The 14,137-nt window shown below is 36.4% G+C and overlaps 1 protein-coding gene across 1 annotated transcript in view; it reads right to left on the reverse strand.

Annotated features, from left to right (window-relative positions):
• The window catches only part of RYR2 (ryanodine receptor 2), a 6,224,161-nt gene that overhangs the window by 3,643,749 nt on the left and 2,566,275 nt on the right, over window positions 1-14,137 (reverse strand). Inside the window, exon 19 of the mRNA XM_044059048.1 lies at window positions 5,186-5,319. Coding sequence (XP_043914983.1) covers window positions 5,186-5,319 — 134 coding nt within the window. The remainder of the gene's footprint in view (window positions 1-5,185; window positions 5,320-14,137) is intronic.

Genomic DNA, 14,137 nt, shown 5'->3' on the forward strand with positions numbered 1-14,137 from the left:
CTGATTTTAAAAAGGCGCTTAAGAAACTTTTATTATGCACCTTTCACAACAGTTAGGTAGTAGTTTCACTGCATGGCATTAATAGTGCTCACTACCAGTTTGCCACAGCTTTAAAAGCTGTAAAAGACTTCACAGTTATATTAAAAAATGTGGCTAAGTGAAGTTTATAAAAAACTGTTTGATCATCAGTGGGACACAGCTTCTGGCCATTGTCTGTATGGTAGCACTAAATGTTTTACTCCTTTAAATGGTGTAAAACTGGTTGCACTCCTACACTCTTTTGTAATTAGTAGTACACTGGAACAGTTAAAGCTGCATTTACTACAAAGAATTATCATTGGGGCTTTACAATCATACCACAGTTGTTATATATTCTCTACATTGGATATCAAGAAATTCACTTCCCTAGCTTTGCTTTGCTCTGTTGAGGTGAATTTCTTGACATCCAAATTCCTGAACATATAACATCTCAGTTAACACTGAAGACTAGTTTATAATCCCATGTGTTGTGTGGTCAAGAATGATGTCAAAGAATGTTTTCTGAGAGTAGAGCAAGGTGAAGCAAGAGAGATAAATTATGACATTAATTCTGACAACATATAGCCACTTTGTTATGATTAGAAGGCTCTGATCATAATTTTAATAGTGCAGGGACATTCACCTGCTCCATGTACTACCAGTTATAGATTTAGAGAGAGACAAAGAGAGAAAGACAAAAGTGTAGGAAATCTATGTTTACTCAGCTTTAAAAGCAGTAAGGCAGTGCTGCTAGATGTGTCTTTGTAGTAAATGGAGCATTAGCTGCTCCAATGTACTACGAGAGAGTGAGAGCTAAAGTGACAGACAGAGAGAGAAAAAAGAAGCTTTAGGACCATGAAGTGCTTTACAGCCATAAAGGTTGTAATACCCACTGATATGCAAAGACAGTGGCTAACAGGAGGTGTATGTCTGATCCTGTAAGAGCTATAAAAGCTGTAATACATTGCATACTGGCATACCCACATACGCACGTAAGAAAAGAAGTAATCTGAAGTGTTTTATAGCTTTTAAAGTTGTTTTTAACTTTTCATAGCTGTTCACGGTAGCTACTTGCTATAGCATGAGACAAGAAATTAATAGCACTGTAAGGTTTTTACATCAGAAGGGTGCTTCAAAAATCGGTCTTCTTCCTGAATTCTGAGTGTAACTGCAGGGTTTCACGTACTACAACAAAATTTTAATTCAGAGAGGATTTTTCACAGTTCACCTCTTTTATTTACACTGCAAGTCAGAAAGAACTGTTTTTGTGTTTGTGGGTGCTTGTGTATTTGGGGGAGCATGTACAGTAATTCATAGTTTTGTACAGAACTCACCTGGGAGTCTGATGACCTGACAAAACTAAGAGTAATACAGAATTAACTTCTCAGGGCACTTTCAGTTTTTGAGCTAGACCAATTAGCTGAATGATACCAAAAGAATCATAGAAGTGAACAGATATTAGATGTCATTAGGGACTCAGACCCAAGACCTCTACTATACTATGCTGGTATTATGACCACTAAACCAACAACAACCCCTGGACAGATATTTGTTGAGTTTTCCCTTTAGAGCCTTATTCTTTCAGCTAAGAAACCTTTAGCAAGGTATTTAAGGTCAAATTGCATACACACACACACACACACACACACACACACACACACACACACACACACACACACACACACACACACACACATGCGTGCGAGCGCGTGTGCACACACATGTATACACAAATACATTGAAAGTCCCCTGCTTAGAGTGTGTAATACTCATAGAAGTGAAAGGATTATATCAGCACTCATTTGGGACTCAAAACTTAAGGTCTGTTGAGTATTGAGTTTCCCTTAAGAGTCTTATCCTCTCAGCTAGGAACCCCCCCACCCCCGCATGGTAACTAAGGCTCAATTACAAACACACACACAAATACAGAGAAAGCCCTCTACTTTTGCACTGTTAGAATTATAGAAACAACAGGGTTATAATAACTCTCATTTAGGACTCAAACTGAAGATCTCCATCATACTGTGCCTTATGTATCTGTAATTTGACTTTAACCAAAATGCTGTGAGTTTCCTAGTTGAAAGGATAAGGATCTTGAAGAAAAACTCAATATCTATCTGTCCAGAGGCTCTTGTTGGTCCAGCAGCTGATAACACCAGCACCATATATGGGATGTCTTGGATTTGTGTCTCACATAAAAACTATAGCTTCAGTTCAATAATTTTAATGATGCCTAAGCAGAAGATGTTTTATGTATTTGAGTGTGTGTGTGTGTGTGTGTGTGTGTGTGTGTGTGTGTGTGTGTGTGTGTGTTTGTAATTTGACCTAAGTGATACTGAAGAACTTCCAGGATGGTATAATCAGAGCAGTATCTAGGTCACCTTGTGCCCAGAGCAATTCCTAGACTGACCCTTAAACCAAACTTGAAAGACAAAAAGAAAAATAAAACACTAGCAAGTTGAAAAAGAAAAAAAAAAGTCCTCTGAACTGCATTTTCTAACATTTAAAAGGCATTTACTTAAGCATCTGCAATATCAACCACGTCTGCCTAAAAAAATCCCAACACTGCATTTGCTCACAGCTGGCAAGTCTTCTGAGGTGTGGATCGAACCCACTAACAGCTTGCTCCCAGGACAGCCACTACCCTTACCTCCATCACAGACACACGCAACTGTGTTGTTTCATGAGTGTTCCAGTGGGAATAAAACCCAACTAATTTGTAATGAATTGTTTGAAACTAATTAGCGTACACAACTGAGATTTACACGTCATTCTAGGCCTTCAAGCACTGATATACTAACAACCATAACAGAGGCACATAGACACACAAACATACACATCGATGCAGTCACATTTACTGTAGTTGACTAAGTTCCTGAAACACACTTGAAAGTCATGACAGGCAGCAAGTCCAACTCAAAAGAAAAAATACTTCCAGTTCTAGATGGGTCAAATTTCTTACACCCCGCCAAAAAAAAACACATACCAGGATGCTAGAAAGGAAACTGAATACAATAGTAAGCCACTGATTTACAGGACAGATTCCTTTCTGTATGAGTGAAACAAAGCAGGAAGTCATATCTCTGTCTTTGCACAGATGTTGGAAAGGTCATGAGAATTTACCATTACTGTCTAGTATGCACTGTAAAAGTTAAGAAGGCATCTGACTGTGTACCTTGGAATGTCTTGTGGAAAGTGCTACAATAGACATGGAAGCACTAATAAAACTCCAGCTATTCTCAGTCTCATATCATCTACTAAGAGGTGATCTCTGCTTGACTTACAAAGCCATGTCTGACCCAGCTCTGTTAGAAAAGCTACATCTAAAGAAATCTCAATCCCTCCACACCACACACTCCAGAGACATTAACTTCATGACCACAATCAACAGAATATACTGAGGGGACAGGTTCATAACCCAGGGACTGCCCATGGTCTGGAATAGACTTCCCATACATGTCAAGCAGAGCACCTCACTAGCCCTCTTCAAAAGAAATCTTGATGAGTGGATGGGAAATAGAAAGTTCACCCCGGGGATCACTCCAGTGGGTCTACTTGATAGAGGCACTGGGAACTAATGACGGGCAGCACAATACCAGGGCACTTCTATGGGCTAGGCTTGTAAAGGCCCCAGGGCCATTAGCCTAGTACACACCTATGAACCTATAATAGCAGGGTCTCTGCTACTCATATTTATTGGAAAAATGACAGTTGTGTCTGCACTGTCAGCATTTTACACACACAGACACGCACAAAAACACACACTGTGTGTTTGTGTGTGTGCATAGATATATATATATATATATATATATATATATATATATATATATATATATATATATATATATAGGGTCTATATTAGATAAATGAAAGTTTATCTAACCAAATGCTGACATGATCAAAAATCCCAGAACTCTAATCCGCAATTTACCCCCCTGCTAAATATATATTCCAACTCCGAGATTGCACTACAGTGAGGAAAGGGCAAATATTCCCATCTTCACTGTACCGTGATCTTACAATTGCGGTTTCGAGTTCTGGGATTTTCGACCCTTTATATATATATATATATATATATATATATATATATATATATATATATGTATATATATAAACTTCAAGAAAGACTCAGCTAACTTGTAGTCTTCACTGTGTAATAACTTAAACCTCATGAAGTGGATTTACACAAATGACCCTGTTAACGACATAAAAGTGTTTCAGCTATATGGCTCCTGAATGCTCATGTGTTTTTACTTTTTAAGTCTTTATGCTACATTCAATACAGTAAAGTGAAACCCCACTAGCTGTAGACATGCAATGTTCTGGACTTTTTGTGACCTTGTCAGTATATCATAGTTGGAATGTTTGGCTATACTTTAGAAACACAGGACTTAAACCTGCTAATATCCATAAACATTAAGGTGCCTGCAAAATATCCCAAACAACATCCAAGCAAAGAGTAAAAAGGAGCACAGACAAACCATTTAGTAAAAAGTGCAAAAAGAGATTCAGCCAAGATAGGATGTTGCACCAGCCCAGTAACATTTGCTAACCTTAACCCTGCCCCTCTCCAACCCTATCTCTAACAATTAGAGGTTAGGGTTAAGGAGGAGTTTTAGTGTAAGGATCATAAAAAGAAAGTATTTTCTTTTTGTGATCTTTTCTGCATTCAATGTTTTGCGTGCTCAACAATATCGTTCTTCTGCATTGCATCAGATTTTATGCGTTTGACACTGTGATACTGAGATGAATCAAACTATAACCATAAATACACACATGCACATATATACTTACATGTGCATGTGAGCGTAGCCATGTGTGTGTGTGTGTGTGTGTGTGTGTGTGTGTGTGTGTGTGTGTGTGTGTGTATTTCTATTTACACAAGGTAAGTGAAACTAATACACAAATTAATGTTACGCAAATGAATATACACCAGGAATTTTTGAAAGGATTGGAGTGGAGTTTGGTATCAGAAACCAGAAGCAAGCTTTAACATATAAGCATTAAACAGAAAATGAACAAAAAAAATGGAGAAGCAATGCTGTATTTTTATCATTTCTTGGATAAAGCAAAAGAAACATAATGAAACACATTTATAATCACCTGTGCAAGATACTGTACCTTGTAATTACCTGTTATATTAAACCTACAAGTTGACATGTCTCACCTGCTGACATGGTTAACAAGTCGTGTCTGTAAAAGTAGATCTCGACCTGGTAGGAGGTTGTCACAGATTAGATGCTGGTTGGACCGTACAGCTACTCCATGGCAGACACACAGTGAACATAAAACATCTAGCACCTGTAAAGATTTAAATAAGAGAAAATGAGAACTACTTTATTTAATTTCATTATAAGAAAAATATATATATTAATGGAAGAACACTTTTCGGACTGAAAAGGTATAACAGAGAAATGTCTCAGTCTGTGCAATACTGAAATATATTTTACTTCAATCAGTAAATATAAAATCCAACTGAGATTTTAGCCTGACAGACTGGTCTCTTAAGATCAGTACCTTTAGAAACATAAATTGACATCAAATTAATCCATGCCATATCTACTAACCTTACTTGTTGATTTTCAGTTTGTAATAGTCTTATATTTCCTCAGAATAGCCTATCTGATCTCTTCATAGGATTCAAAAAGTTTATGACTATTTTAGTCTAAATGAACATATATGCCTCACCAATACCTACCCTCTGACTTTACCTCCTTTCTCTCTCAAGGTGGGCGAGGTTAGTTACTCTAAGGATAAATTTAAGAGCACTTATCCAGTCATCCAGGTTTAATGTGAAGCATGATACAGGGCCTGATTCCAAAAGACTTGATCTCGGTTAAGTGACTTACTCTGGTGTAAGCCTACTTTACAGATAAACCTTACATTAGAATAAGCTACTTATACAAAGAACAAGTCTTTTGGAATCAGAACAGGCTTACACCAGACTAAGATTCTTCCAGCTGGAGCTAGTCTTTTGAAATCTGGTCATAGAATCACACTGGTTAACACGCAGAGAAAGTTAATTCTAGAGAATGATGAGGTGTTAAGATGAATTACTCTCTCAACTGTCTTCTGTTTATTTCCTGAAGAAGGTTCAGATCTCTGGTTCTAGTGTTAGCTGAGCTGTTTGGTTCATTGAGATATAGGAGGTCAGGTACCACAAAATGTCTAGTAGCACAGTAAATGAGGCACAAAACACATCTCAGGAGTCTACAACACAGATTACAGGGACAGGGTTTTCAGTTTCTCCTCATAACTAAAGTTCTTAACACCAGTGATCTTTTTTCAGGGCACTCTAGGGAATTTCGAGTTTGATGAGCTATCATGTGAGACACATACTAAATGCATCTTTGTTTCTATAAACAGTAGCACAAAACTCCAGATATTCACAGCAATGTTTTTATGGTCAAGTAGAACACACAAAGCTTTCGAGTAGAACTCTTTCTCAATGCATGAAATCAACAACATAAATTACTAAATTTTTAAAAAACATTTCTATCAATCCGCTCACATAATCAGTTAATTAAATAAACTGAATTAAAATGCTCTGTCTCTTAAATATATAATGAATAAGATATACCTATAAAAATACAAATTTATATAAATATAATTATAAAAATACAATAAAAAATAAACATTTAAAAGCTCAAATAATTTCATGTCTTTGTTTTAAAACAGGTTTGATACTGACAGCAGAATTTAAACCTGGAAGAAAATTTTTTTTCGAGCAGACCATCTTCCAGGTTTACATGACATGAAATGATTTGAGCTTTTAAATGTTTATTTTTTATTGTATTTTTATAGTTATATTTATGTATATTTGCATTTATATAGGTATATGTTATTCATTATATGTTTAAGAGACAGGGCACTTTAATTCAGTTTATTTAATTAATTGATTATTTGAGCGGATTGGTTGAAATGTTTTTTAAAAATGAAATTAATTTATGTTGTTGATTTCATGAATTGAGAAAAGAGTTCTACTCGAAAGCTTTCTGTGTCATACTTGACGATTAAAATGTTGTGGTGAATACCTGGAGTTTTGTGCTTTTGTTCTACGTTTTACTTGGAATTCTTTGGCTTTAAGGTACTTTTGTACTTTTATTTCTATAATCATCATCTGATCAGTGCTGAGTATAGGAGGACAATAACATCTTTGGATCTAGATGAAATACCTTTGGCTACTAGGTGTGCTAAATAGAAGGATTTACTGACAATAGTTCCATGTGATGATCAAAGATAAGGGAACTGTCAATCCAAGTGGCCAGATCCCTGACTACTTTTTCATTTTGTAATGGTGTACTATCTATATTGTACATTGTGGGTAACTTCTGTTTTCCAAAACAAGGAATACTATATTTTTCAGTATTTCATTTAAGCCAATTTTCAAGTCAACAGGTAAGGTCAACTAAGGTAAGCTCTTTCCGAAGGGTGCAGATATCTGCAGGAAGTTTTAACTGTTACACCCAGTTTACAGCCATCTGCAAATGTCCTAGTTATCATTTTTGAGATCAGAGAAGTAAATGGCAAACGGAACAGAAACCAGCACAGACCACTGGGGGCCCAACTGGTTAGCTTAGCACTACCTGAAGAGAAAACCAGCAACAATAACTATATGGGTTCTGTCTTTTAGCCAAGTGGCATTCTGTTTGTATAAGGATGATAGTTTCCTTACAATTCCAGACATGGTATCAAATGATTTAGCCAAATCAAGAAAAGGTGCATGAACAGCATGACTACGGTTAACAGCTTGTGAAACCCTACTGAAGAAATTAACAAGGTTTATCTGGCGTGGTCTGCTTTTCATGAGGCCAAACTGTTGGGGGTTAGGCTTAATGAAACTTGTAATATCATAATTAATGTGACTAGTTATGACACTCTCCAAATCTTTACAGATCAGATTCACAAGGCTGACTAGTTTGCAGTTTCCATGGTCAGTGCTAGGGTCACCATTATGAATGGGCATCACAACAACAGTGTGCCACGATTCAGGTACATAGCACAGTGTGCCAAAATTCAGATATACAGTGCAATGTGCCAATATTCAGGTAAACAGCGCAGTGTGCCAAGATTCGGGTACATGCCATATGGCTAGACTTAGGTGAAACAATCTGACAAATGGTGTGGCAAGAGATGTTTAATAAGTACCCAAGTAGGTTATCAGGACCCATGGAGGAATTGTTTTTGGTTTTAGATAATACTTAAGGACATGCTCTTTAGTAATGCTGGGGGATAAGGGAATCTAGGATAAGTGGTATTGGAAAAGGTGTTCTGTTGGCGATGTTTGCAGGGAATTTGTTTGCTAGTACCTTTACAGTGTCATTTGGGTCACAGTAAAGGGACCCATTCATTCATAAAACTTGTTTCAAAATGGATATGTCATACTTTGATTAGAAGAACTGGTAAGTCAATACACCCTCTCGCTTGTTAAAAGCACTGATATTTTCTATATGGAAATGACAGCCTCTTTTACAGCTAAAGACAAGAAGCCTGAGAACCTTTATTATAACATTAGCTTTGTACTTTAGCAAAATGTACCTCATAGCAAAAAGCTTGTAAATATTGCACTCTCATATATTCACACACACACACACACACAGTCATGTACACATATACATGGCTAAATATAATACATTATTTTTCTGTTCTAAAGCCATACTTTAAAGTAATTTGTGTCAGTGTAAAGAACATTCTAATTCTCAACAAAAGGATTTTAGTGTGACTGTGACAGGTTTCAAGACGTTAAACAACTGACATCACACCTAGGCTCTGGAGAGATGAGTAATTCAGCACTGGGGTAAAAGTTGGGGAACAAGGGTAGTGTTACACTATCTGGCATGTCAACTTTTCAGTTTAGGTTGGATGCTTTGTTAATCCCTGGAGAAGCAGGTCTGTGCTGACACTATATTGGGCTCCATATATGTGACTTCAACTATAGGGAACTACTCATCTCATGCAACACAGAAAGATAGCTTGTCATAAGGAAATCTGTTTACTGCATTTTCAGATTTCTGTTTGTGTCATCCATATAAACTGGGAATGTCTCAATGAGATATGTTGGGTTAACAAACCATAATAAATAAATAAATAATGTGCTGTTGGTAACTGTTAAATGCTGACAAAATGTATCCATACAGCAGTTCATAAAATAAATGAAGTTTGTTTTTTTTTATTTTATTTAGTTATTCATTTATTTTTTGTTATTTTTCTAGTGAGCATGTGGGAAGACTAAAAAGCAAGAGGCACTTTTTCAGCCAAGACAAAGCTGCAGTAAATATAATGCAAAAACGACAAAAGCAAAAAGAAGCAGTATATATATATATATATATATATATATATATATATATATATATATATATTAGATGCTTACATCATGGCTTATTAAATAAATAAATTATCACCACTACATCTATTGAAATCCTTACCATATAGAGATGTGGTACACATTAGAAGGCCTGCTAAGACTATTTCTATGTTTTTTTATTGAGGAATTCTTTTCCTTGTGACATTGAAAATGCCTTTTTTGTTTACTTGGGTTGAACAGAGAGTGTTGTTACAATAATCATATTTTTCACAGTAATGATAAATTTGTTTTTTTATTTGTAAGAATAAGATTTATTACATCAGCACACCCATAATTTTGTGGAAAAAAGTTGGAAATTATTGTTGGAAGACAAAAAAAAACACAAAGATACTGAAACACAGAGGTAGTGTTCTTTGGCCAACAAATGTTTTGTAATTACTCAAGCTTTCAGGATTACAGGAGCCCTTCATTGGGAGTTATAAACTGATGTTAGATCTAGAGCTTAAATATCCACTTGTGCCTGAAGGGTAATACATTATATCTTTTTTATTGGCTAAAAAAGATATTTGAAAATGTCAGTGCAGAAAGAAAGTTTGCAGCTCAGATGCTTAGTATGACAACCACATCTTAAAGACAGACACAGTGTGCATGCGTATATGTGCATGTTTGAGTGTGTGAGCATAACATTTAGAAGATTACAGATTACGTCCTGCCATAAAACTAAAGTTCCTCTATGCAGTAGATATTTCAATGGTCGAAGAAAACCAGTAATGCTTCAGTTCTGCAGAAATAACATTAGCATGCTTTTCTCACATATCTGAATACATTCAGACAGATTCCAAATTGTGTATATTTTACATAGCATCACACACAATGATCAACAAATTAACAATGTATTTTGTTCACAGGATTATAGGATCATAGGAGGTTACTAGGCTAATGGCCCTAGGACCCTTACAAGCTTAGCCAAGTTCAACCCTTGTTCTCAAGATTGTCCATTTAAAACAGACACTAAAATCAACACCTACTGTCCCTGTCCAAGATGGACACAGTTGGGACCCCAGTAGTGAATTTCTGATTATCCATCCAGTTGTCCAAAGGGTACTTAAATAGGGTCAACAAGGGGCTCTGTTTAACATGAATTGGAAGCCTGTTTCAAAGGTGAGGCAACCTCTGACAGACAAATTTGTCCCTCCAGCAGTTTTTTTTTTATGTTGCATGCCAGGTTAAGGTCCTTACAGTGAGTGACCCATGTGCCATTTGAGTTCTGAATGTGCAGCATTCCCATTAATGCAGGGTCAGAGATTGCCTTATATGCAAGGCACAGGTCACCTCAGAGTAGTCTGCATGACACAGAGTAAAGTGACAGTGAGTTCAGTTTGTCCACATGTGACAGATGCTGGAGACCATAAATTTTTGTTGTAAGGAACCTTTGTGGTCTCTCCATTTGCTGTAAATGCTTGGAAAGGAACATTCCAAAGACAGCATTGTACTCTATTATTGGCCTGATGAGGGAAGAGTACAGGGAGGATATAACCTCTTTTTTTTCTGGAAGCAATATCCTTACTTATGAGATGAGCAATATAAATGCCCCGATTAGCACTGTGGAGACATGATAATTAAAGGTGAGGTTGCTGACAACCTGTGTGCCCAGGTCTCTCACCATTTGAATGGGTGGTTAGGGTATTGTTATTGATGTGGTATTTTGCAGGAATATCGCCCTTGTGGAAGGGGATGATAATGCATTTTGTTTTGCATTTTGTTTAAGACCATGACTTTGGCACCAAGCATTAGTCTGTATAAGTCCCTCTTGCCGGATGTTGACACCATTAGAGGACCCAATGACCATTCCCAGTTTGCAGTCATCAGCACCCCTCCTCTCTCTTCTTATGACAATTTCCTTCACTCTCCTGACTCGCCTATACATCCCTCCTCTTTATTTTTACTCCTCTTACTTTATACCTCTTTTTGCCTCACTACCAACTTGATTAAGTTACTTAGATGTTTTGGGGGCATATGTTTCTCTTCCTTACAATGACCTATTGCAAATCCTTTTTTCTTTTTTTTCTGACTGTTTCTATGCTAAATTTTATCATCTATTAATTTAATTTCTTGCATGAATATATGCAATTATGTATTCATCTTATGTATGCATTTTTTTAATTTTCCATTATGGCAAGAATGTACTCATATTCTTATTACTTGAATGTAACTTTGTTATTACTATCTTTGTGTGTGTGGAACATTTTCCTTTGGGTCTCCACTGAAAATGGGCCAGTGGTCCAGTTGGACTAACCCGGTTAACAAAAGACAAATAAGTACATAATAAATAAAGTATAGTATGCTGTTAAATGTCCATGTGGTTTCAAATCAGTGAGATCTAAGGCAAATTTAAAGCACGGTTACAAGAACATCCTAGGAATATTATTTGAAAGAAGGAAAATAGACCTACTGCTGTGCACATTATATGACAAATCATAACTATGATCTTATTAATAGTCAAGCCTGCATTTTACAACAGTTTTTACCATATGTTAGAGATTGAAGGAGTTTGAAACAAATATTGTAAAATAAATAAGCAGTTTTTCAGCTTTCAATATTTTATTTAGTTTTGCTGTTTTTTTCTATTGATTGGGGTTTTGAAGAGACTGGTTGTTACTTAATTAGTAATTAAATGTTCTTATTCAACCATTGGCTCATAGTGTGGCACAGTGTCTCAGCAAGTAGAATCTTAGCCTCACAGCAAGAGTTCCTCTGGTTTGATTCTTGATTGGGATGCTTTGTGTGTGGAGTATGCATGTCCTCCCTGTGTGGAGTATGCATGTCCTCCCTGTGTTTGTTTGGCTTTTTTCCAGGTGATTTTGTTTCCACCCACATTCCAATGATATGCAGTATTTGAACTGAACACTCTAAGCTGAATAAGGTGTGAGTGTGTGCGGTACGGAAAAAGAACCACAGCAGGATTAACCACCTAGTGTTCTGAACATTTGGCTCCAGATGACTGCTAGTGTTGATGTATCATCCTGACCCCATGTGGAAATATGGGGGAAAAGGGTTTATAGTTGGATAGATTTAACTGTTGGTTCTTGCTTATTCTTGTTTTCCTTGAAAGGTACTAGGAACCAGGCGCTTGGTATGTTCACTTGCTTGTTGCAGTGTGACAGTGTGATGGCAGGACAGTACAACTGGCTCCATTGTTGTGGGGACAATCATACTGCTGCCACTATCATGGCACCCAAATGGTAGGAAACTACCCACTGTGAAATCAAGATGGTTGACACTGATAGGGTTTGAGTTTCACCGCTACTAATCAAAGGTGAAGCAAAAGCAAGAAAGTGCACACAAGTCTATTTCAATAATTATTTCACAAAGTACAACTTGACCGCAAGAACATTAAGGAAATATGCACTGCTGTCCTGGGTATGGGTATCCAACAGCCACATCTAGAATGGACTGAATAAGTGCTAATTACAAAGCTGAGTCTTTGGCCAAGCATCCCAAGGACCCTTTTTCACTGCTCCTTCTCTCTGTGAATCAATGTCTCCCAGTGCTCGTTTATCCATGGTAATTCCTTTTCACACAAAGTATTATTTACACACACACACACACACACACACACACACACACACACACACACACACACACACACACACACACACACACACACCTGCCATCACTATGAGTTAGGATCAAAGACCTTCAGTTACCTGCTGCTCTTAAATTAAACCAAATATGAAATCATAAACATTGGTATTTTTTTGCTGGTAATAGGCCTAATTAATCTAATATGAGATGTGTGCTACACAGTTTATTAAATAGTGTAAATAATGATTATCTTCTTTTTAGATAAATATGACTGTGTAAATATAATACATAAATAATGGATGACAGTCACATGAGATTATAGGTTAATAAATGAGCTTTACTTAAATGATAAAGAAAGCAGTGCAAATACACATTAAAATTTATGTAGGCTGGCATACATTAAAAAAAAAATATAAGCTCCAGATACCCAAGTTCCCTGGTTATCATTTACTGCAGAAAAACTGTACCTAACTGTGTTATGTTAACTATATTAACAACTAGTTCTCATAGACTGGTCCACCACAAACAAGACTGCATTAACCATAGCAGAGCATAACACAGTTATATACAATCTTTTTCCCTAATGGTCATCACATGACATAATTTTCTTGACTCTGGAGAACTGCAAGTGGCTGAACCTGTTCTTTTACTCATTGTAACAATGTTTCTTCAGGAACAAAAGGTTAATTGACAATACATATCAAAGCCTGCTTCTTTCCCTTGGCTCAATCCTGGTGTTTTAGAGATATGTAATTCATTAATTCCATCAGAGGTTACAGCAATTACATCCACGAAGAAGGACAATTCCTGCTTTTTCATCTTTTTTTGTTACATTTACAAGAGAAGACAGAAGTCTACAGATCCATCATAATTCACAAGACATTCCTTGTTCTTTTAAATTCTAAAAGATAAAAGTTACTCAAACCATGTCAACAAACATAGGGATCGCAGATGAACAGCACAGAAGAGAAAAAAATAAGAAAAAAAATAAAGCATTCCTTTTTGTTACTCAGTTTGCTTTAGCCTACTATTACCACTGTTTTCATGTATATTTAACGATAGGACTGAATTAAAGTTTTTAGAGCTGCAAACCTTATGATGGTAGAGCACAGAAAAATATAAGTTTATGTAAGTCTACTAAACATAATACATATATTTAAGCAAAGGCATCGCTATATTTGCACGTAGCTTCAGTGACCTGCTGTCTGTTTAGTACAGTCACAAACTTAG

This window comes from Protopterus annectens, chromosome 1.part2 (genome assembly GCF_019279795.1).
Source record: "Protopterus annectens isolate FY-2018-M chromosome 1.part2, PAN1.0, whole genome shotgun sequence".
Classification (NCBI taxonomy): domain Eukaryota; kingdom Metazoa; phylum Chordata; order Ceratodontiformes; family Protopteridae; genus Protopterus; species Protopterus annectens.